The following is a 26,910-nucleotide window of genomic DNA, read 5'->3' on the forward strand; positions in this document are numbered from 1 at the left end:
ACAGGTAGGTCAGAGACTGTTGTTAAAAAGATTCCTTTCCCTTTAACATTTCTAACAGGAGGAGGAGCTACTGGCTATGAAAACTTCCACAATTCCATAACATTTACGTGTGTTTTCTCCTGTCACCAAGGGTTAGAAGATTTTTTTTATCTATCCAATCATATTAAGAAGTTCTACATATTATCAAAAAGCACAAAAATGATTATTGTAGTGTCCATGCAACCAGTGAAATGTACATAACAATGTGGCATACCAAATTAGTCCAAATGTCCACATTATCTACAGGTTTCATTTGCAACTTCAGTTTAGCTAACACTACTAGATTTAGTATAAAAGTTCTGGTAGAATGTAAATACTTTAGTAATAACAGAGGCCAATCACTGAACAGCAGAAGCATTGATTCATTGACAGGCACACACAAAAAGAGAGAAAACTTTCTAGCTTTTGGTGTCATCCTTTCTTGAGTTAGGGTACAAATATACACAGAAAATGAGCAGCCAGCTGGTGCCATGTAGGGGCAGAGGTGGGTGTATGCATGTGAGCGTATATGTATATGTACATGTGTGTGTTTTCTGTGTGTATTTGTACTCTAGCTTGAAAAAATGATTACTCCAAAAGTTAAGAAGTTTTCTTTGTATTTGTGTGTGCCAGGCGACAACTCAATGCTTCTGCTTTACAGTGAGTGGTTTCCTTTAGTCCTAAAGTATCTACCAAATTTAATAAGTGCTGAAGCACCAAAATTTTTATCGCAATTCTGGTATTATAGGAATGTCTATCGTCTTACTGCAGAGAGATGCCCTTCTAATCACAAGACCAGGTGGATTCTAACAAAAAAAACATCCTGAACACCCAAGCAGTCATGAGGAGTTTCTGTAACAACCTGGTAAATAAGCCTCTTGGGGATCATACAAAATGGATGGAAACTTTCATTGGTACAAACTTACTCTTGAATTCCATCATTTGCAATTTCACTGGTCCCAATTCACCAGTTACAGTCATAATCACTTCACCATTTTGTGGGAAACTCACATTAAAACCACAGTCTGTTATCATTCATGATAATGTTTTGGAAAAAAGAATTGGCTCCTTTTCCCATTTCAATGAAGATGTAGCAAATATTCAAAAGTTTTTTGTTTTTCAGGAACTGAAGCAGTACTGTATGAATTTCACTCACACTTTTTTCCATCAGTAAACCCTTTTCGAGTGAACAGTGTTTTCAAAATATGAGTACCTAAAAACATTTTTTTGCAACTGAAATTATGATAACTGATCACCAATTCTTTTGAAATTTGCTTTTATAAAAAGCATGTTCTAAATGATTCAGTTTTTCATAACTTTCAAATGACTCATTGCCTTTTTCGAATCTTTGTTCCATCAAATGCTTTTCATAGAAAACACTTTTTACCTGAGGCAGGAGCCAATAGGCAGTTTGAAAACACTTGTTACTTCAACTCATGTACTTCTGTAGCTGCTTAATATATCTTAAAATTCGATTTCTTGATTACTACCAATTCCTTTCCTACTCCTTAACATAGAAAGTAATCAGATTTCACATTGTGATAACAAAAATGGTTGATCTATATGGGAGCAAAATTAGACTCTTTGCAAAAATAAGAAAGCCAGAATGAACTGCACAGGTGAGATTATTACATTTCCTGAGTGGTGCAACTTTGAGAAACAGAGCAAGAAAGAAAACTTTAGAAAACAACAGTATGTAGACGAAACTGTACATCATGTGCAAATGTGTCAGTCTAAATGGCATTGTCAACTTATTACCCAGAGAAAAGGTTGGTATGTAAAACACTCCAATATCAACACTGAGAATGGTAAGTTTAGGAATAGTATATTGTTGATGAATTGAACAGTTTGTGTCATTGCATAATAAAAGATGCTGAGGGAACTGATGATGAACAGAGCAACAAACTTTTGTATTGACTCAGTGACTCATATACTTACAGTTGTAGGTAACACTAACAAATAATGCAGCCTGTATGCTCAGGGAAAAAAAAAACAGATGGACTCCTTAATTTCTGAGCAGGGCATGTATATGTCCTATCTGTTATTCACATTAAAAAAAACTGTACAGCACACTCAAACTTCCAGCAATCTGACAACCCACATTCACTGTCAGAGAACAAATACTGATTATCTCAAACCAAGTTAAATATTGTCATTAAATGCAAAAGTAATATGCTACAGAAATTACAAGATTAATAAAACTGAAATAGGGTGAAACATAGGTAGTTTACCTTTGTGGCACAAACAAAGCAAGTTGTCACCACTTTAGAAATGCAGTCCATAAGACTTTTTGTTTCTTGGATAACATTGTCAACCTTTGTGAACGTAGCAGCTTTGCCCACAGTTGGGTTTTTCACCGTGAACTGAAGCTGCTGCACATAGGTTGGTACCTTGTCTAAATTTTCAAGTAGTTCCTTCTTATGAGGACCACCTGGAACCTAAGCAGAAAAAGTACACGTAAGTATTTCAGGCTGGCAATAAAACTTAGTACTTTAGGTGTTTCTGGAATGTAATAACAAAAGACAGACCTTAAACAACAAAGCACTCTTCAAACATACACAGATCATCACTAATTCTTGGATAGGAGTTGCAGTGACACTACTTAGGATCTTATGACACATATGGTGCACACAAGGGTGATACTAGATAGGCACAGTGATTTCTAACATGCTCTAAATGAATCACCTTTATTGCTCAATGTATTTATGTGCTGTAGATTCAATAAATCACATACTATGGAATCATCATTGCATTTGTTGGCCACATATGAAGGCATCATATCATTTCGTATGTGAAATATCAGACACGATTTTCAATTATAGTCTTGTAAATGCTGAGAGTTTTCTTGCCCAGCATTTTACTCGGTACTGTTATGACATTTTGAAGGACAGATTATATTCATATCATGTTTATTACCACGTAGGATTATTAATTTATACATCGAATTAACTAACAATCCCAAATTCTGTTAAATTCCCCCCTCAAAATTGTGTATTAAACTTTTAGCAGAGTTTCTGTATGAAAAACAATTATTATAATCAATAAATACACATAAGTGGGCTAAGTTATTGGTTATGATTTAATATTGCAATAATTAACTATTTTAATTAAATCAACTGTGGGTTCTTGGTGAAACATTGTAAATTAGCTAAACAAACACTGTTTTCTGCCTTGTTTCACAATTTTGTTATTAATGTTACTTATGCTATTTGATGTTTTCCCTGTAACAGGTAATCTGCACCATTTCTTTTCCAGTTTGTCTCTGTTTTTCATTGGGGACACTAGGAATCTGGCTTGCTTCTTCATCTTTTTACCTAAAATTTTACCAGTGATGTTGGGGCTAAATTCATTATTTGTGGCTACTGTTTTTACTGTGTTAAGTTCCTGGTCAAAGTCTTCTTGGAACATAGGGATAGAAAGGAGGCAGTGGATCATGTGGTGGATTGCTGCATGTTTGTAAGTTGTAGGATGATGGGGGGAAGCCAGGATGAATGTGTCAGTGAAGGAGTCTTTTTGTTAAATTTTAAATATTTATGATTACTGTCTTTAAGCTAATGTCCAGGAAATTTATGCCCCCCCCCCCCCCAAAAAAAAAAAGCCACGGTGCTTGTGGAACAAGGCAAAAAACAATGTTTGTTTAGTTAATTAACTATTTAAGAAATACATCTAGAAAATGGTACCAAACCTAGGTAAGTAAAGGGAGGTTTATCTTTGGACATAGAAAAGACTTCAGTGCTCTCTACTCAGTTAGAATGCAGATGTGTGCATGTATTGTGTTTAATAAATAAATCATTTTTAAGTCCAGCTGTTCTGATTATGTTATCAGTATGCTTCCTATCACCCAGTAGGGAATTCTACTACAGTGATGACCCTGTATAAATGACAAAATGCGTCATGCAAGTTATCGTGATGATCAGCCTACTAAGCATTTACAATGCAGCCATCTGGGATTAATATGTGTAAGTGTATCATAGCACAATCATTGTGTGGAACCAGTGATAAAACATGAGTGTACTTCAGCTACATGTGGAATGTTGCCAATCAACACAACACTTACAATGTTATGAGAAAGGCGGTCAACAAACAACTTGTTATTGGACTTTGAACAAGAGTCTACAATGAATAAACAACAGTGTGCACAAAATCAACAAATACATCTTAGTTCAAGTGGTGAAACATTTCACAAGTCACCTTTGCTGCATTGTGAGAATGGACATTTGCTCATTCTGCTCATTCTCACTCAAACCTTTGAATACTATTCACCAATACCAGCTTGGCTGTTCATAGACATGCCATGTAATAGCCTTTATTTACCTTACAAGCTCAACCCACATCCAAAAGTGCCTCCGTTCAGACCTGGCAGCCTACTCTATAGTTGGCCACCAACGAATGTGAATTTACTTAATCAGACATCCTTGATGATGGCACCAAATTTGTCATTGTCATTTGACATCTGGCAGAACAGTCAGACTTAATCAGTGACAACATCTAGGCAACACTTCCCCACAACAAGTATGATGCAGCCAAACCAGCAGTGCTACAATTGCTCTCCAGGACATCTGAGCAACAGTTAAAGCAGGCTACCTATGATGAACAATTGGGTGATAGAATGCCATCTCACTTTTTGTAATGATTTTGATCTACACTGGACACTGACCTCATGTTGGATGCTGACCTGCGGTCACTCTGGATCATTAAACTCCCACCACAAGTACAAATATGAATGATGTCACATGAAGCCTAATCTTCTGTGAGATGTTTCACTTTAATGGACAGGGTGTTTAAACCTCAAGTGCCCACCACATTGAGCAGAGCTGACGACAGCCCCCCTGACAGTAAAGTCAGCACTCTGACTCAACACACTGCACACAGTACCACTCCTGCTGCAGGCAACACTATGATGAGCACCACCACCACTGACTCATGATCACAGCCCTGCTGGTACCATGCACAGTCTGGAGAAACCGCAAGCAACTTCTGCTCCCCTTATTGATTCCCAAACTTCAAACATGGGCTGCCATAGGTACACTAGCCTGTACAGAGAAGCAAAGATGCCAACAGACACTACACAGGACTCAAGTGCATGCCCCCCAACCGCACACCTGGGTGGCTGACTGTTCATCTTCAATTGTAATTTGAAAATGCGCTTTCTGGAGGACACTGGAACTGACATTAATCAATACCACTAAAGAGCAAACCAACATTTGACAAAACATCAATATTACAACTTCATGGAGCAAACAATTCAAAGATCAAGATACATGGATCCACCACGCACACCTTACAACTATCACCTAAGTAGCAACTCACATAGAACTTCTATGTCACTAACATCATGGAACTGGTAATGGGAATAGACTTGCTTTGTCACTTCCACCTCTCACCAGACATCTAACATGCTTCACTCCTGCAGCACAATATGGGATATCACATCACAGGGCTGCCCATCTGGAGAACTGTATGATGATATTAGGTTTGTCAACACACTTAAGAAGTGTATCATGACAGCAGAACAACTGTTATCCATTCACAAGCTTTATGCTGTCAGCTCCGCAGCTTCCAACACACTCCATGCTGGAACGTGTATCTCCTACAAGGTTTCAAGGACACACTGGCTGCACTCATGCTAGTAGAGGAGCAGCTCAAGGCCATCTCACACACTGCCACTCTGATGAACACAAAGGAACACAGACAACACCACTCTCATTGACTGAACACTTTTGCATGTGCAGGTGTTGGTGTACCTTTAGATGTCTCTTAATTGAACACTCCTGCTTACAGCTTGTTTAATGACTGTGAATGCAAATGATTTACCAAAACTAAGTAGCTGAATGCCTTAAATATCTTCTGCAATTCAGCATATAACACACATTTTGTTACTTCCATTTCTTGTATTTTCGTCTCTTGGTTCTTGGCTGCTTGATACATCTTATGCATGTTACCCCAACTTCCTAATGTAGTATGGCCAAATCTCTAGCATTTCATGCACCTTAAAGTACTTGTATAAAAGGCCTTACCTCCAATTCAATGGAACCATTCTTAACATATTTAGGTAACACTGGCATACTTAAAGTTACAACAAAAGTAGCAGTTTTCTTTTGCTATCATCTACCTTTTCCGTTACATTGCATGATGTTTTCTAGTTCTCTCTCTCTCTTTTTTATATAGATTAGCTGTGGCTATATCCATTATATCTTGGCAAGTAACAACATCTTTACTTGAATTATGTGATAATTCTTGGACTACTTCAGATGTGTGTGCCAAATACTGTCTAATCTGTCAAACTGCTCAGATAGTTTTAGCCACTACCAGATGATGAGCTACTCAAATGGTCTAACTTGTCCTGTGCTGAATATTTCTGGAGAACTTCAAGTAGTGGCTCTTGTCTGGGTTTTACCACTGTCAAAACAAACTAAATATAGCAACTGCAAAAAATATTCAGACCATTAATTAATGACTTGGAAAAATCTCTATAAGTTTATTATTGTAAATGGAAAACCATAGAAGTGTTTCTCATTGGATGCTGAGAGATGAAACTGATTCTGTCAAAGACACCTTTGTGAGAAGACTGAAGATGGCCAGAATGGCTGGATAGTGTGACAGACTTCAGGAACCAGTACCAGGATGCTGACCCTGCCAGAACAGCAGAGGAAGGCTGCTGTGTACAGCAACTGATGTGGTGCATTCGCTAGCCTGCCTTCTCTGAGACTAGAATGAAAACTGTGAATTGTTGCAGCACTTTAACACCTTAGGTCAGAATAATTACACAGGTGCTAATCTCAAAGGCTAAGCTGGCTGCCGTTTGCTACACTGTATAGATGAGGTCTACCACTACAACCTTAAAAAATTGCCCAAGTAACTTCAAAGACATTCTGGGAGGGCATTTTTAATTGCTCATAAATTTGTAGAGATGGTTCATCATTCTATTTCCGCACTTTATGGTGATGGTAAATTATAACTGACTTTGCACAAAAATGTATGGAACCTTAATTTATTAAAATGACCCCCCCCCCCTCCCTTCCTCCCCTAAAGCCACTGAGCCATTGCTCACATCACAGATTACACTCCTCTATGTACATTCTTCCCAGAAGCTTAGCTGGGCACAATTTCAGACTAGGCAGGGAGCTGTTGGAGTCAACGCACTGAAATCAGTATTAAGATTATGTCAATAGATTTACATCTTTTTCCATTCTTTCTTTAAACATGGCAGTTTGATATTTGCAGTAGAATGGCAGTTATTTCACATGGCTACTGTAGTATGTATAAGGGTGAGTCAAATGAAAACTTTAAATATTTTTTAAAATAGTATTTATTGTGTGGAAGTGGTACAAAGCTGTATCACTTTTCAACATAATCTCCCCCATGCTCAATGCAAGTCCTCCAGCACTTAAAAAGTGCATAAATTCTTTCAGAAAAAAATTCTTTTGGTAGTCCGCGCAACCACTCATGCGCCGCGTGGCGTACCTCTTCATTAGAATGGAACTTCTTTCCTCCCATTGCGTCTTTGAGTGGTCCAAACATACAGAAATCACTTGGGGCGAGGTCTGGTGAGTATGGTGGATGAGGAAGACACTCAAAATTCAGGTCTGTGACTGTTGCAGCTGGTGTACGGGCAGTGTGAGGCCTTGCATTGTCATGTTGCAAAAGGACACCTGCTGACAGCAATCCATGTCGCTTTGATTTAATTGCAAGCTGCAGATGATTTTTTAAGAGATCTATGTATGATGCACTGGTGACAGTGGTCCCTCTAGGCAAGTAATGCTCCAAAATGATGCCTCTTTCATCCCAAAAGAGAGTCAGCTACCGTTCCCTGCTGATGGTTCTGTTCGAAACTTCTTTGGTTTTGGTGATAAGGAATGGCGCCATTCCTTGCTCGCTTTCTTCGCTTCCGGTTGGTGGAAGTGAACCCTGGTTTTGTGCCCAATAATGATTCTTGCAAGGAAGCCATCACCTTCTTGTTCAAAGTGCCGAAGAAGTTCTTCACAAGCATCAACACGTCGTTCTCTCATTTCAGGAGTCAGCTGCCATGGCACCCATCTTGCTGACACTTTGTAAAACTGGAGCACATCATGCACAATGTGGTGTGCTGACCCATGACTGATCTGTAAACATGCTGCAATGTCATTCAGTGTCACTCGGCAGTTTTCCTTCACTATGGCTTCAACTGCTGCAATGTTCTGTGGAGTCACAACTCATTGTGCCTGACCTGGACGAGGAGCATCTTCCACTGAAGTCACTCCATTTGCGAACTTCCTACTCCATTCATAGACTTGATGCTGTGGCAAACATGCATCACCGTACCGAACCTTCATTCATCAATGAATTTCAATAGCTTTCACACCTTCACTATGCAAAAACCGATTAACAGAACGCTGTTCTTCCCTGGTGCAAGTTGCAAGGGGGGCGGCCATCTTTATACTGATACTGCGATGGTATGTGTGCATCTGCACTATGCTGCCACCTACAGGTCATTCTGCACACTGTTTGTAGCATGTTTACCAACTTACAGGATAACAGCGCAAAATTTCAATTTGTTGTTAGAAATTTAAGGTTTTCATTTGACTAGCCCTTGTAACAAGGTTCTATGTACTTCAGAAGAAGACTTAATTGCATCTACATCTATACTCTGCAAACCACTGTGATGTGCATGGAAGACCATACGTCCTACTCCACAAGTTATTTTGGATTATTCCTGTTCTATTCAGATATGCAGCATGGGGAGGGAAGAATGATTGCCTAAATGCCACTTTATGTGCTACAATTAGGCTAATCTTCTCTTTGTGGTCCCTATGGGAGTGATACATAATGGTTGTAATACATTCTAAAGGTCAGCAAGTTGGGTATTTTGCTCACTTGTACTTCCTCAAGTACACTGCGCAAGTACAAATGCTCCAAGTGGGGCAGCCTTGGGTAGAACAAGTTGCCACAGGGAAGGCAAAGACCACCTGGTCTGACACACTCACTCCACTGCTGTTGCGATGGTTATTGTAGTAGCTTGGTGTGTCTGCAGGCTGTCTTTGCTTGTGTCATACTCCCACCAGTTGATGGATTTACACCGACATGAGTTTAGTTAGAACATAGCGCTATTCTTATTAACAACAAATGCATGTAGAAAAATGTAAGTTAATGTGGATGAGTGGGAAAAACAAACCCATAATGTTCGAATACAGCATCAGTACTGTCCTGCTTTACACAGTCATGTCGTTTAAATGTCTGGGCATGATGTCTTGAAGTGATGTTAAACAGAACAAGCAAGTGAGGATTGTAGTGGTAGGGAAGGCAAATGGCCAACTTCAGTTTTATTGGGAGGATTTTAGGAAAGTGTGGATCATCTGTAAAGGAGTCCACATACAGTACACTAGCGTAACATATTCTTGAGTACACAACAGGGTTTAAAGAAGAAATCAAAGCAATTCAGAGGTGAGCTGCTAGATTTGTTAGCAGTATGTTCAGTTACCATGATAGTGTTACAGATATGCTTCAGGAGCTCACGGAAATGCTTGGAGGGAAGAAGACATTCATTTCAAAGAACACTACTGAGAAAGTTTAAAGAACCAGCATTTTAAGCTGACCACAGAATGATCCTACTGCCATTAACATACATTTCACGTAGGGACCATGAAGATAAGATACGAGAAATCAAGGCTCATATGGGGGCAGACAGACAGTTGTTTTTCCCTTGCTCTATCTGTGAGTGGAACAGAAAAGGAAACTACTAGTTGTGGTACAAGGTACCCTCTGCCACACACCATATGATGACTTGTATGTAGATGTAGACATAGAACTGCATGTAATGGACATGTTTGTCTTGCACATTACACCCTCAAATTTTGGGAAAAAGTAAGTTATTGTAATTTTGTTCCAGCTTACCTGAAACCTAAATTTTATTACAGATTTGATGAACAGTAATGAACGTCTCTTCTCTGTCAAAACAGATGTCATATTTAGTAACTGTAAGGGTGATTACACAAATGTTACTATTCTTTGCAATGGCCAAATGTCAACTTTCTCCTGAATGAGATGGAGACAGTGCTGTTCCAGCGCTTGTAGTATCCACAGTTAAAAGATGATAACACAACAGCTGTACCATACTGCCAAAACACCAGTGACACTGCAAATAGCATTCTGTAATTAATTGCAATTTTCATTTGCTGATTACACAGCATATATTAAACAAGAAAACTGGATCTACAGTAATCTGAAGGTACCTCTTTATCTTTGGGCACAGTATTACAATGGCATTGCTTTGTGCATTCATAATAAAATAAATTGAATTGTTGGATACTTCTCACTTTGGAGCACTTCTGTTGCATCTTTCAATGGCTCTAAAAATGTAACGAGTTCTTTTGGAGTGTTGTTGTCATAAGAGGTTACCTTTCCATAATACGCCTTTCTCAAGAAGCATTTCCACGATTTTATTGTACTGTCCAACCACAGATTGTCGTACTCTAAACAAGCTGTTCCATCCAATCTTGATTTCATGGTTCAAGTTTGTCAGGCAGCATAAGCTCTGAAATAAATCACTTTGACCCCATTTTTCAAATAATTGTCATCAACAATGTGTGTCAGGGCTGTGTCCAAAACAAGTGTAAGGCATGCATAATGCTGAAAGAATTGCAATGCCCTGCATTTATTAACACCTCGGTAAGTGAGAAATGAAATATTATTAAAATGCTGGAGATTTACTCTCAAGCTAAATAAAGTTTTTCAGTGTAGTCCTTACAAATTCCCCAAATTTTTCTTCTCAAGAAAGTGATTTATCACAAATACCATACTTCACAGTGCCTTGTCTCAATAAACAAATGCACAGTAATAGATAGGTATCATGTTTTCCAATATATATTAGTCGAAATATTCACTATAAATCCAAAGACATTCACACCTATGGTCTGGTTAACGCTGTGCATCATACACATCCATATTTCATCGGCCTGTCTTCCAGTGTTTCATATTTATATCATAGAGTGAGGCAAAATGTTGGAGACATCTATATGTCCCAATTCTGAATTGGCATTTAAAAGCTCCAGACATAAAATGTGAAGTCCCACACCTGATATTAATGTAAATGGACAAAGATCTCTAGCACACATTTCTATGCACCTCCTAACGTGGTATGCTGTCACTCACCCAACCTCCACAACATCCTAGTCCACCCCTATGCCACTCCCAATCTCAACCCCTTGCCACAATGATCATTGTAGAAGACCCAGGTTTATCCTAACCCATCAGGGGCTAGGTCACATGTGAAAGCAGCCATGTCATTTGCCAGCTCTGCTGCAATCATTGCACAGTTTTTTATATTGGTGTGACTATCAATCAGCTGTCCACAAGGATGAATGGCCACTGCCAAATTGTGGTCAAAAGCAAAGTCTGCTGAACATAACACACTTGATTTCAATTGCTGCTTCACTACCTGAGCCATCTGGATCTTTCCCTCCACTACCAGCTTTTCTGCACTGGGCAGATGGGAGTTATCCTTACAACACATTCTCCACTCCTGTCATTATCCCAGCCTCAACCTATGCTAACATACTCTCGTAACAGCCTTCCATCCAACAGTCAACCCCCCCCCTCTCTCTCTGTCCATCATCTCATCCCCATTCTCATCTCTCAAATGTTCAAATGTGTGTGAATTCCTAAGGGACCAAACTGCTGAATGGCACCTGATACCACGTGGCCACTTTGCGTGGCTCTCACCTCTCATCACCCTGTGTATTTGCATCTCTCTGCCAACGCATCCACCCGTCTTTCCCAGCTCCTCTCCTTTTTCTCCCACCTCCCTGCCTCACAATGTTCTGATGCTGTGCTTGTTGGCAATTTAGTCCCTGCACACTCCATCAGAAAGCGTTAGTCTCTCTCCCCACCTGTACACTACTATCCTTTCCCCTTCTCCATCCCCTCCAGATTGCTGCTTGCATCCCACATGATGTTGTATACCAGCCCGAGATGCTGGAGTTGGCGGCTGTGTGTGCGTGAGGTGTTCTTTTGTGTGTGTGTGTGTGTGTGTGTGTGTGTGTGTGTGTGTGAGAGAGAGAGAGAGAGAGAGAGAGAGTTTTACTGATGACGGTTGTGGCTGAAAGCTAATGTGAGTGACTTTTAATTGTGCCTGTCTGCAATGTGATGTGTTTTCTTTATGGTAAGCAGCAACCTGTTTTTTACTACACTGATAATAGTCCTACCTGGAGTTTCCATTGTTTGATTAACCAACATGTGAGATAGCATTAACTCTGTCCCATTATTGTTTAAGCAGGATTCCATGCAGAATTTAAGCAAAAACATCCATCTCAGTTTATAAGACTACGTACTAATTTAATTTCAACTGCTTCCTTCGTAACACCACCCTAAAAGCTGCAAGTCCATGCCAGAATCTTCATGTTGTTATATTTCACAGGATAACTGGTGCCAAGGCAGTGTTCTGTAATAGGAGATTTGCTTGGCTGTTTCAAGTGAGTGTGACATTTATGTTCAGTAAACCAATGGTAATTATGGTCTGCCCAATATATGAAAGGCCACAATGGTGAGGAAGATGAGAGACACAAAAAACCAAGATCATTCTTTAAGGATCCAAGATAAAACACCAGCTAAGAGGGCTGCTTTGTGGTGACTCAGTGTGGACCCTGATATCATTATATTACCTGCAGGCAATGGCAATGTGTTAGATAAGCCAGGTTATGTTCAAAAGATATATGTTTTACAATCTGATTCGGTGTATTGTAAAATCAGTGCTGATCCAACAAAGAGTATTGAGAGAATGACAAACAACCACCTGAAAAAAAGTTGCTTTCTGCAGGAGACTATCAACAGTCTTACTTTTATGCCTTGGCTTAATCCTTTGATGACTACTACAGCAGAACCATATTGAAAGACGACTTGTGAAAGCTGACAAAATTTTAGTCATATGTGGGGGCTGTCAGTGGCACCAAGAGAACAGGATTCATTAACATTTACAGCACGTTATTTATAACCCTTAAACAGTGTTGCCTCATTAGATATTAATCAACATTCGATACATGTCTCAAAAGTTAATGAAAAACACACAATAACTTACGAAATTAAATTAATTAAAAAAAGTTATTACCTGGTATGAAAACTGTCTTACAACTTTATACAAGCGATTTGCCTCCTCAGCAAAGTATTCTGCCTGTGTAAAGAGGTCTTGTGTTGTCTTTAATGCTCCTTCACCTCTTGTGAACTGATACATGGAAAATGCCATGGAAGACATATTTTTGGCACGCTTCACAATGTCGTTGTTCTCTTCCAGCGCTGATCCACTTTCCTGCCACTTGTCTGTCTCAGCATCCATCTCTGATGATATGAGTTTCATTTCCAAACCAGTTTTTGCTATCTTGGCCTGTTCCTGAAAAATTTGAATGACATTTTAGTATTATGCTTTCCTATACTATGCACAAATGGAGAACCACACAGAACAGCATCTGCATGATGGATAGCAAAAGCGAGGCTACATTTATCCTACTACACTGAAAGCTGGCATGCTGTTGCTAATCTACATTTCCTGCATTAACTAATGGCTCATGTACGTAATGTGAGAGAAACTGCTCCCTTGAAATAGTACATGTATATTTGGGAAAATGAATAGCTGTCTATTTCAGGAGACACTACGCAAATGATTCTGACAGAAAAAAGGAGAGACAGGCGTAGAGATTTCTGAATATCTAAGCTATTGTGATAATACTGGTATTCAACAATATATGTTTTTAAAATGCCAGCTTCCTCCACTGTAGGTAATGTAATTCTCAAATTGCGATAACACTGGACTTACGACAAGAAATATATTTAATTGACTGTAGAAGAGAGTGCTGCAATCAATGAACTGACCACATTGTGTAATGGGCAGTCAGTATCTTAATAGCTGAATTTGGATTTTCATCCATTCTTCTTCTATCTGTTTTTAAAAAATTTATATCAGTTTGCTATAACAAGACACGTTACCTACAATTATGAAGGATAGATTGCTACTCACTATAAAGATGACACATCGAGTTGCAGACAGGCACAATGGAAAGATGGTTACCCACTAAACTTTCGGTGAAGCATTCATGAGAAAAGAGAAACACAAACACATTCACACCAGCAAGCACACCTCACATATACATGACTGCTATTTCTAGCTACTCAGACCTGAGAAGCCAGAGATAGCAATCGTGAGCTTAGCATGTAACAGCCTTTTTGTTGTGCCTGTCTGCAATGCAATGTGTCATCTTCATGGTCAGTAGCAGTCTATTCTTTATGTAATCATCAATATCCCGACCTGGTTGATTGGTTGGTTTAAAAGGGGGGGGGGGGGGTGACCAAACTGCTAGGTCATTGACCCATTGTTCCAATTAAAATAATTCCACAAGGGTGGGAGTAAAATAATTGAGGCATACAAAACACAGCTGGAAGAAAGGAGAAAACCAAAAGAATGACAGAAGGGCAACAAAACACTAAAATGGACAAAATCAAACAAAAAAACCACAGAGAGATGCAAGAAACATGTAGAAGAGATCAAAACAAGAGAGCAGGTTACCATGGCTGGCTGACCATGAGAAAAAAAAGAAGCCAGCCACTCTGCAGCACATTAAAACCTCCGCCCTAAAGGCACTAGGGTGGAGGACACAGAGGGAAAAAGGACATGCGCTAAAACTTAGACCAAATGATAAAACTCACCCTCACGAATAAAACGTAAAACTAAAGCTGCTGTTGGAGCATTGTCGCCCGACACCGAAGGCAGGGTGCTGGGAAAGTTAAAAGTCCACCGCAGAGCAGCTACAAGTGGGCAGTCCAGCAAGAGGTGGACGACTGTCATTTGTGAGCCACAGCAACACTAAGGTGGGTCCTTGGGACACAGGAGGTAATGATGCATTAGCCACGTATGGCCAATGCAGAGCCAGCAGAGGACAATTGATTCCCTGTGAGAGGATTGCATGGAAGACTTCCACACATTCATAGTGGAGGGACTCCAGCCTCCACCAGGACACTGGTCACCAGACTCGTTCTAAAAGCTCCCGTTGCTAGGCGAACGCCACAGTACTGCACTGGGTTGAGGAAACGCAACACTGAGGGTGCCACCAAACCGTAAACCAGACTCCCATAGTCAAGGCAGGATTGAACATGGGCTCTGTAAAGCTGCAGCAGTGTAGAGCGATCTGCACCCCAGTCGGTGTCGCTCAGGCAGCGGAGGGCTTTGAGGTGCTGCCAGCACTTTCGCTAAGCTGACGAAGGTGAGGTAACCAAGTCAATCAGGTGTCGAAAACCAGTCCTAAGAATCGATATGTCTCCACTACAGTGAGTGGATCATCATTAAGGTAAAGTTCTGGTTCTGGATGAATGGTGGGATGCCGACAGAAATGCATGACACGTGACTTTGCAGCTGAAAACTGGAAGCTGTGGGCTAGAGCCGATGACTGCGCCTTGTGAATGGCTCCCTGTAGGCATCCTCAGTACTGGAGGAGCAGTACAAAATGCAGAAGTCATCCGCATACAGAGAAGGTGAGAGTGACGGCCCTACAGCTGCTGCTAGAGTGTTAATGGCCACTAAAAATAGAGACCCATTCAATACAGAGCCCTGCTGGACCCCATTCTCCTGGATATGGGGGGCAATATTGGAAGCACCAACTTGGACATGGAAAGTACGAAGCGACATGAAGTTTTGGATAAAAATCGTGAGTGAGCCCCAGAGACCCCACTCATACAATAGGGCAAGGATATGATGTTGCCAGGTCGTGTCATATGTTTTATATACGTCAAAAAAGGCGGCAACCTGATGTTGGCATCAGGAAAATGTTGTTCAGATGGCAGACTTGAGGGACACAAGGCTATCAGGATAGAGTGACCCTGTTGAAAGCCGCCATGAAATGGAGTCTGTAAGCCGCGTGACTCCAGGACCCAACCTAACTGCCAACACGCCATATGTTCCAGCAGCTTACAAAGAAAGTTGGTGAGCCTGATGGGCCGGAAGCTATCCACATCAAGTAGGTTGTGACCAAGTTTGAGCACCGGAATGATGGTGCCATTTGAGGATGCAAGAGGCTGGGCGGTACGTCAAGCATAGTGCTCAGAAAAAAGCTCGGCAACTGCGTGTGCATCGGTAGATAACGCACCATTGATGTTAATGCCAGGGACGCCTGTTGGGGTCTGGTACCTAAAAAGACATCTGATCTACGTCCAGACTTGGGAAGGTGACGTATGGCACCCAATGGTCAACCAGTACCTCTCCCAACAGACCTATTTCCATTGTTTTATAAGCTGGTGAATGCAAGCACAAAGTCGCTTAAAGGCTATTAGGTGCCCTAGCGAAGGGTGCTGCTTATGTCACTGTTGAGCTCGATGATTTGGGGTCACATTTATTAGCACTGAAGTTTGACCTTGACTGCTTAGAGAATGCTGGTGTTTGACTGCCAGCAAGAGATGATGTACTACACTTTATGGTGTATCATCCACGCTGATACCACCCACTCCAACCAGGTTCCCTCCCCATGGGCGTCACTCAGCTGCAGCAAAGGCCACCTGGCAGTGTGTCCATTGCTGGGAGTCCCAATGCCCCAGGGTGACGGGCATCTACTCCTTGGCATACATGGTGAGTTAATGGTGCAGGCATCAGCAGAGTGATCCCTATGTGGTCATGGAGCTACTACAACCAACAGGGTACATGGTGGCCGCACCACAATGGACTGGCTACCGTGCTGGATATCAGGCGCCAACGAGCTAAGAAGTTCATTATCGTCGGCAGTGCAGAAAGCGACATTGCAAGGAGGATGGAGGAAAACACACACAGGAGGGTGACCACGCCCAACAGTTGGAGAATGAGTGGAAGTGCAGATCCATGTCAACAAAGGATGCGGGAGGTCCTAGCACATGATGGACACTATGCACCATGTAAGGCACCCTTCCACAATTGGCTTGCACTTTGGGAAAATTTTGAATAATGGAGGTCAAATCCTACAGGGACCATCACATGAAGGCCAAAAGTCTGAGACTTCTTTTAGTCGCCTCTTACAACAGGCAGGAATACCTCGGGCCTATTCTAACCCCCAGACCCGCAGGGGAGATTTCGGAGCTGGACTTTCCATTATATTAGCACATGGTTCTATCTTAGTTTTGGACAAGACCATTTACGCTACATTTGTACTTATTATTTTTCAGAAATTTTATATGAGAATGTATTTTACTTCACAGACACAATACTTTGATAATCTTTAGGAGAGACAATAAATGTTAAAGGTGCCCTAAGGTTAAGAAATTACAGAAGAATACAGAGATTTTGATACAAATGAAATTTCAGTTACTTAAAAACAGAAACACTGCAATTATTTTCAAATTACACCAGATTCTATTTGGAAATATGATAGATAAATATTAACACTGAGATTCCTGCACAGTACAAAACAATTTTCAAGAAACTGAGTAGCGCACATTATTTTTTTTTAAATTTTTTTAAAGCACTATCAGCTACTTCTTGACATTGCTACACCATTATGATGTTCTTGAAATGTAGCAAGTTTAAAATTAATCAATTAATAATCTCAGGCAGCAATGTGCAGATCAGCGGGCACATCCTTCTACAAGCCATAGTTAAGATACCTTTAACACTGTAACTTCAAATGAAAATGATAACATAAAATAAAATCACTGAATTATTGAAATAGTGCTTAGCAAAGACCATAAAGCTCCTAGTTATTGCTAAGCTGAAACAGTGATTATTTGTGCAAAAGAAGCTTTGTGCCGATCTGTGACTGCCAGCTGAGAAGACGCCATGGTGCAAACTAGAACATGGAAGCAACATGCAAATGAAAGGTCAGATATGGAATGTAAGTGAGCTGTTAGCATTAGAAACTACCTGTAAGGCCAGACAAATCTCGAACTGAATACTTTTTCAGTCACCTCGTCTGGTAAGAAATCTGCAAATGTATATTTTTACGAACAGGTTGGTAAGCACAGAAGAAGATGATGGTGGTGATGAGAAATTCTATAAGTACTAATAGAGGTGATAGTAGTGGCAGTGGTAACATCAGTAGTAGTAGTAGTAGTAGTAGTAGCTAGGAAATGGCCAATGAGTGGACCATTTATCCTCTGAACACTATTATAAGTAACTTACCTCTGAATCTAACCTCACAGGTTTTAATGGTTTGCTGGTTGTACCATGTTTCTGCAAACAAATGAAGCACTGTTAGAAGTTGGTACAATTTGTCATCACAACACAAAATGATGTAAAATGTGCACACTATTTACAAAATGGAAAGTGTAATATCATTTAGATATTTCAAAGCAATGCTTCCCACACAGCTGTACACAAACTGCTTCCAGTTAGTTTATAACGTACAAATTTTCACACATTGGTAAAAAAATACTTAATATCAAATCACAGTTTAAGTTTTCCATAAATAAAAAATTTCTCAATTACCTGTGAGTAAGTTCTTATGTTTTAAATTTACAGACATATTATGACAGACAACAAAATGTGGAAACAAATTATAATCTATAGACTACGGAGCTATACACTACAAAAAATCATGGTGCATTGTGCAGACATTCAGCATACCAAATTACAGTATGTGCAGTTGCAAATAAATCTGTTAAACTGCCGTATCTGCTGATACATGGGAAGGTGTCAATGACTGAATTACTATTTGCTGTTGTCTGAATAGAAGAATCAGACTAAACTTTTTAGTCAACAATGAAAGCCTAAGATACTTAAATTATAGTAGTCTCTATGCTGCATGTCAGTTGAAAGTATGACAAGGCATAGCAATATTGTTGTGAAGAAAGTTACCTCAGGTGATGCTGAAAGTTAGTAAATTCTCTAAGGAGAATGATTTATTGCTTGTTAGTGAACAATTCCTCTCAAATTACCGATCTGAGAACACACATACAACAAATTTACAATTTTATAAAGTGGTAATGATCCTCAATGGGCAGCTGCTCTTCTGTATAATCTGATATCAAGAGCACCACTAATAAATGAATGTAACATGTACATGAAGTAACACAGATAAAGTGAATTTTGGCCACTTACACAAGACATCCTTCTCTCTTCACACACATGATAAAAGAGATAATTCTAACTAGACTGATGATTTCAAAATATGCAGGGTTATTAAAAAAAACCGGACCCAATTTAAATATTTTATAAAACATAAATTACAAGCACAAGTCACAAATTTGAAGCTTCCTGGCAGATTGAAACTGTGTGCCAGACTGGGACTTGAAACTGGGATCTTTGTCTTACATGGGTAAGTGCTCTACTGACTGAGCTATCCAATCACGACTCACAACTTGCCCTCATAGCTTTACTTCAAGCAGTACCTTATCTCTTACTTTCCAAATTTCGCAGAAGTTTGTCTCCATAAGATGTGGGACTAGCACTCCTGGAAGAAACGATACTGTGGAGTTACAACTCACCCACAGCCTGGGTGATTGTTTCCAGAGTGAATTTTCATCCTGCAGTGGAGTGTGTGCTGATTTCAAACTCCCTATCAGATAAGCACTGTGTACCAAATTGGGACTTGAACATGGGATCTTTGCCTGATACAGTTATGTGTTCTACCAAGTGAGCTATCCAAGCACGACTCATGACTTGACCCCATAACTTTGGGTTTGCTAGTATCTCCTCTCTGCAATATCCTTTCTTCCAGGGGTGCTAGTTCCACAAGTTACACAGGAGAACTTCCATGAAGTCTGAATGATACAAGATGAGGTGCTGGTGGAAGTAAAGCTGTGAGGGTACCTTGTGACTCATGTTTGGACAGCTCAGTCAGTAGAAGTTTTGCCCACATAAGGCATAGGCCCTAGGATGGAGTTCTGATCCAGCACACAGTTTTAACCTTCCAGGATGTTTCAGATCAGTTCACAATCTGCTGCAGAGTGAGAATTCATTCTGGAAACCATCTCCTCAGGCTGTGACTGAGTCAGGTCTCCACAACATTCTTTCTCCCAGGAGTACCAGTCCTGCACGTATGCAGGAGAAAATCTGTGAAGATTGGAAGGCATGAGATGGGATACTGACAGAAATAAAGCTGTGAGGGTGGGTCACGAGTCATGTTTGAGTAGCTCAGATGGTAGAGCACTTGCTCATGTAAGGTAAAGGCCCCAGGTTAAAGTTCTTGTCTGGCACTGTTTTGATCAGCCAGAAAGATTCAAAACATGCAAACTTTGTTGCTGAGTAAAAGTAATTCTGGAGACATGTTTTAATGCTTGATGTGTCTCCCTCTTGCTGCACAGCAAACATCCAAGTGGTAGCCAAGCTCACCTGATGTGAAGAATCACCTTTTACGTCACCCAGTTCCCCACAGCTGTGATTGCACGTATGCAGGAGAAAATCTGTGAAGATTGGAAGGCATGAGATGGGATACTGACAGAAATAAAGCTGTGAGGGTGGGTCACGAGTCATGTTTGAGTAGCTCAGATGGTAGAGCACTTGCTCATGTAAGGTAAAGGCCCCAGGTTCAAGTTCTTGTCTGGTACTGTTTTGATCAGCCAGAAAGATTCAAAACATGCAAACTTTGTTGCTGAGTAAAAGTAATTCTGGAGACATGTTTTAATGCTTGATGTGTCTCCCTCTTGCTGCACAGCAAACATCCAAGTGGTAGCCAAGCTCACCTGATGTGAAGAATCACCTTTTACGTCACCAAGTTCCCCACAGCTGTGATTTGATTCCACAAGCTGACCAAAATTGTTGGTAGATGTGGGACACAAACTGCCTTTTTAAAATAAATCCCCAAAAGAAAAAGTCACATGGCATGAAATCGAGAGAACTCAGTAGTCATAAGGTAACTGCCAGGTCCTTTTTTCCCCCATGCAACTTCTACATATATACTCTGCAAACCAATGTAGTGCATGGCAGAGGGTATCCTGAACTACTACTAATTTGCATTCCTGTCTCACTTGCAAATAAAGTGAGGGAAAAAAGCTGTCTAGGATTCCCATTTGTACAAGGGCTATGCTGAAAGTTTTTAGCAGAATGTGTGAAAAAAATTATTTGCAAAAAAATGTTTACAACTTTTCAAAATACTCTCCATTAGCATGCATACATTTTTCCATTCTCTGAAACCACTTAGAAAATGTGTCAGTCCAAGCTTCTTTGGAGATGTCACTTAGTGCACTCTCGTACGCTGCAATGGCCTCTTCATCTGATGAAAACCGCTGCCCTTGAATTTTTTCCTCAGTCTTAGGGAACAGAAAGAAGTCACAGGGGGCCAGGTCAGGTGAATAGGGGGGATGGGGTAACACTCGCACTTTTTCCTTCTCCAGAAAGTCCATCATTCTAGCAGCCCTGTGCGCAGATGCATTGTCGTGATGCAGCAGAAGGTGCCCACTCTTGGACTTTGGGATGCTGTGACTTCCATGTGGCGATGACTTTTGGGAGACAATCATTCACGTACCATTCAGCATTGACTGTACATGTGTCCAAGGTCACAGAGGTGAGATGCCCGATCTTTGTGAAAAAAAGTTGCCACCATCTTTGTTCCAGAGCTCCAACTTTGTCGAACTTTTGAGGGTGGTTCCTCCCCTGGAAAGCACCACACAGAAGACTGTCTCTTCTTTTCAGGGTCATAATGGTAGACCCACATTTCATCACCTGTGACAATATTGTAGGTGTCTTGGGACTTCCCTCCATTGAATTTTTCGAGCATGAAACGACACCAGTCCACTGTCGCCTCCTTTTGGCTTTCTGTCAGGGAATGTGGCATCTGACGGGCACATCTCTTAGTAAGGCCTAAGTGACTATGAATGATGGTCTGTGCTGCTGTTGATCCAATATTTAGGGTCCCTTCAATGTCAAAAAAATGTAAGATGTGGATCTTCTTTAATCATTTTCCTCACAGCATCAATGTTTCCAGGAGTCACAGCTGTTCCTGGCTGACCGGGACGAGGTTCATCTTCAATTGACTGCTGACCCCTCGAAAACTTGTGAAACCAATTTCCAACTGTGGCCCTAGAAGGGGAAGCTTCACCAAAAACACGCAGTTAAGAAGAATGGCATTCTTCAGCACTTAAACCCTTTTTATAATCGTAAAAAATCATGGCGCGAAAGTCGCAGTGCGACAGTTCCATCATGCACTGTCTCTGACTCAGCACTGCCTGTGCTTTCTTACCGCGCTGTGGGGGATCACCGCTAGCCAGGGGCTGCGCACGCGTGTCCCAAGGTCGAAAAACATCGCTCTTTTGAATGAAAACAACCCCATTGTCCTCCGCCTTATGGTTTACGGGCTGCTAAAACCTTTCGACATAGCCCTCATATTCCTGAAGTATCTCTGCAACACTTGTGTGTCGTTCAAACTTACCAGTAACAAATCTAGCTGCCCTCAACTGCTTCAATGTCTTTCTTTAATCCAACCTGGTACAGATCCAAAACACTCAAGCAGAACTCAGGAATAGGTCGCAGTAGTCTCCTGTATGCGGTCTCCTTTACAGATAAGCCAAAGACAACCATTTTCCTTTGCAATCACAATCCTCAAAAGAACTTCAAAAATGGTTCAAATGGCTCTGAGCACTATGGGACTTAACATCTATGGTCATCAGTCTCCTAGAACTTAGAACTACTTAAACCTAACTAACCTAAGGATATCACACACATCCATGCCCGAGGCAGGATTCGAACCTGCTACCGTAGCAGTCGCGCGGCTCCGGACTGAGCGCCTAGAACCGCTAGACCACTGCGGCCGGCAAAAGAACTTCACCACAACATCAACAGCAAACCACAGCAGATAACTACCAACCCTATGTGCCTGACCATTTATGTTATAGAAAATAACAGCAATTCTATCACACTTTTCTGGGGCATTCCTGATGATACCCTTGTCTCTGACAGATAAGTCCAATAATTATGCAGTAAATTAATGTTAAGGACATTGCTCTGCAATTTTGCAGGTTCCTTCTATTACCCCTCTTATATACAGGATTCACCTGCGCTTTTTACTAGTCATTTGGCACTCTGTACTGGACAAGAGATTCACACGCAACTTAAGTGAGGGGCCAATGTCATAGAGTACTCTCTGTAAAACAAAACTGGGATTCCATATGGAGCTGGCAACTTATTTGTTTTCAAATCTTTTAACATTTTTGTGCACTAGGAATGCTTGTAAATATGCTTTCTTGGCATTTTCTGGATTTTATTGTTAAACCACAGTGGGTCTTTTCCATGCATTATTCACTTAATAGTCACATACTTCTCCAGAGCATGATTTACAATCTGTTTAAACTTTGCCCATAATTCCTGTATGTTCATCATTACAGAACTAAATTATGTCACTTCATTGTCTAAGTGAGATGCTAACAACTGCTTATGTGCTCTTTCTAGCAGAAGCACTCTCCTAGCCTTCTCCACTGATTTATCAACTTTTGTAACCACAGTGACTATGACAACACCACAGTCATTAATCACTATCTATATATTGATGCCATCGTTAAGGTCCTGCCAATTTGTGGCTACAAGGTCTAAGATATTTCCATTGTGTGTGGGCGGCCGAACTAGCTGGTCAAGACAGTTTTCAGACCACGTGTTCAAAAGAACTTCACAAGACTGTCTGCCTGTATGTCCTGCAATGAATCCACTGATGTCTCTGTTTATGCTCAGTATATTGAAGTACTACATGATTAGGGCACAAACTTTCTTTGAATGATTCTAGCATTATCACAGCTTTAATTTTCAATCATTAACTTTGTTTTATGATGACACATAACACACATTTAGCTTCATCAAGTCAGTATCATGTTGCTATGTTTCACAGGCATTTTGTGAATCCCATATGTAAACATGGGGATCTATTCAGCTTTTCAATAGCATGACAAATAAATTTAGCACTAAAATTTATGCACAGGAGAAATGTTTCTTACCATGTCACCACAAAATTCAATACACTTTTCATTACAATTTTTGATAAAGAGCTTGCACCAATTGTACAATGTACATTTTGTACAGCAAAATGGATCTAAAAATTCATCATAGAATTGGTTGAGGTTTTCTTGATTCTCTACTAGCTCTATTGATGGACTTATCTGCACTATCCAAGACACTTTCTTCAATTTGTCTCATGTCCTCATCTAAAACATGCAGTCATCTTGCACTTCGTACTTTGTAGAAACATCCCATATGTTGAAATTGCTTAAACAAATGGTTTAAAGTGTTCCTAGTTGGTGGTTCAAAGTGTTGAAACTGTTGACTCACTTCTGAATTCAAGAATGCAGAAAACATTATGCTGCTTGGTAGTCATCTTACTCACAACTGCTGTGAACTGGCTGTCTGTTAGCAGAAGCACTCTAGTGATCATTAACACAACTGTCAGCACTCTAGCAGTAAGAAACAAAAACTTTAGATCCTCTTGATTCCAAAGGACTGAAGATTATTCACATCCAATTTACATTTCATGAAATAAAAATTAATCAACTTGGATCCATCTTTTTGAATAACTATACATTACAGAGTACTTACAACACAAAATAAATTTCAAATAATCTCAACAACTGATCAAAAAAAGAATGATATAACACATTTATGATGAAATAAAAGAAATATCTATAAATGGTAAGTAAAAGAAATAAAGAGGAAAACACAGTCAGGATATGTCTGGCATGTTATGTAATACATCACTAGATAGGGAATTCCCCCAGTGAGATGACTGTTATGTAACAGGAAAGGGTATAGTCAAAGCATTGGTTTTATTCTGACTACTGTCAAACTGATGAACACAGTAGAATATATACTTCCTGGTGTGCAGCCATTTTGAAAATCCCATTTTTCATCACAATATTTCAGTGTCTTTCCTAATTGTCTTTGCATGCTGCAAGCAAAGAATTTTGATATGCTTTTGATATGGTGTGCAACTTGACAATTATCAGTGCACATCTCCATCACATATAGATTAGCGGGTGATGAAGCTTGACAGAGGGAGAAGCCATATGGAAGACAAACCAACAAAATGAAATTCATCCAGTGTTCCAATAACAATGCAGAATGAAAAGGCTGTGTTTGTGGAGAACAGGGTGGCTTTCTACCACAAAAAGACAAAATCTGTTACCAACTATCTGCATTACTTGGCTGGGCAATGAAAGAAAAAAGATAAATTTGATGTGCACCTGTACAAAGTGTCCCCTGCCCTGTCTCTTGGAAAGATGCTACTGTGAATTAAAATATTCCAGGAAACAACGATGTCAAATTATGTTTTTGCACATAATATATATCATAAACACTAAAAAATGTGTACATGCTGTTGCTCTAGAAGGCTTTAGATGTGAAGATATACTCCTCTCCTAATTCATCTCCTACATGCACTGCAGTTAGGATCTAAGTGCCATCAAAGCAGCTTCTTTTTCCTCCATCACAACCTACTTGTTCTTCAACAATCTGTGGTTAACATTTCATCCTTTTTGTCATTCACTGCATTTTTAATGTTGCACAATTTTACTTTTTCCAATGGTGTCTACAAAAATAATTTAAAGCTACATTTCTTGTTTACAAATATCAATAACATTGCTAACATTTAAAATTTGTAATAAAATGGCAGTATTACAAGAGGTGATCACAAATTTCTGTTTAAGGGTGTTTCTGCAGCATATATGTAAAGTAGCATGACTCTCGTGTGGGTATATAAGCACCGACATGTAGGCAACGTATTAGTATGGTATTCGTGTCTTTCTGATGTGCATATGGCAAATGCAGAATTGTGAATTATGACTACATTATTGCCAAATGCATCCAAACAGGATCAATGGGCTGTTATTCTTTTCTTGGCTGCTGAAGGGCGAACACCAGTAGACATCCACCAGTTTTAAATTGACCCCACTTTTAATGTGACCTTTTAGGGCTATTGCTGCTAGCTATTAATTGGCATATTACTTTCTGACAGTATAGACTGTAAGGTTTCACTCCCTTCCTTGTTGATCAGTAATGAGCTTGTAAATAGGAGTGGCACATGTGTATGATCTTTTAACTGGTGACTGTGAGACGTTGTTCCTCGTTGCCACTTATATATCCCCACTAAATTTAAAACCTGTTAGCCACTCATGTAAAAGGAAAGTTTCATTGCTCTTTATAGTTTATATAATAATTTTATATCACATCTGCCACTCATTTTTACCACAGTTCTGTACCGACCTGTTCAATACGCTTCTTTACTACGCATAATGCAATTTTAACGTATTTCATGTATTTTTTATGTAATTTTTTTGTTTTGCTTCATTTTAAATGTAAACCACTAAATTCATATTGTGAACGGCTGGGCTAGCGGCCCCACATTCTTCTCTCCGTCAATAGATGGCAGCACTTTTGCCACTTTGGTTTACCAATTTGCCTCCACTTTCGCATCCACTACTCCCTGTTCTGTGGTCACAGGCAGCACACCGTACCTGGTACAAACAATGCTCAGGGACCACAACACAGTACAAGTGTCGTGATATCATTTGTATATTTCCCTACCCAGGCAGTTGTCCTTAGTACTGTCTGGTTCCACTTTCGCATTGACATTGGTTTCACAGCACCTAGCCCGACCAATGGTTTTGAAATGTTTGTTAAAAGTTTATAAAACTTTTTAGCAAATTTTTTGTTTGTTTTTATGTGTGTTGCGGCATGTGAAAATTATCTACCGGCTTTTGCTATTTCCAGTACAATCCGAAACAGGTCGTGTGAAAATAAAGAAATTTACAACTGAAGCAGTATTTTCAACCTCTGCCATCAGAGGATGAAAAGTATGTCTCTTGAAAACCACCATCATGGAATGGTGCACCAAGGGACGCTGCTGATTCATGAAAATACATGTCCCTGTATCGCAAATGTCATAATGCAGACGTTAAACCAACTCGAGTGTGAGATACTTGAGCACCTGCCCTATAGTCCTGTTCACGCCTCACATGATTATCATGCCTTCAGTCCCTTAAAAAAGGCCTTGAAAATATGATTCC

The 26,910-nt window shown here is 40.1% G+C and overlaps 1 protein-coding gene across 1 annotated transcript in view; it reads right to left on the reverse strand.

Moving 5' to 3' along the window:
- Positions 1–26,910, reverse strand: part of LOC126263283 (alpha-catulin) — a 417,508-nt gene that overhangs the window by 21,381 nt on the left and 369,217 nt on the right. The window contains exons 8-10 of the mRNA XM_049960368.1: positions 18,113–18,163; positions 13,097–13,375; positions 2,250–2,456 (exon numbers count right to left, since the gene is read on the reverse strand). Coding sequence (XP_049816325.1) covers positions 2,250–2,456; positions 13,097–13,375; positions 18,113–18,163 — 537 coding nt within the window. The remainder of the gene's footprint in view (positions 1–2,249; positions 2,457–13,096; positions 13,376–18,112; positions 18,164–26,910) is intronic.

Source organism: Schistocerca nitens, chromosome 6, assembly GCF_023898315.1.
Source record: "Schistocerca nitens isolate TAMUIC-IGC-003100 chromosome 6, iqSchNite1.1, whole genome shotgun sequence".
NCBI classification, from domain to species: domain Eukaryota; kingdom Metazoa; phylum Arthropoda; class Insecta; order Orthoptera; family Acrididae; genus Schistocerca; species Schistocerca nitens.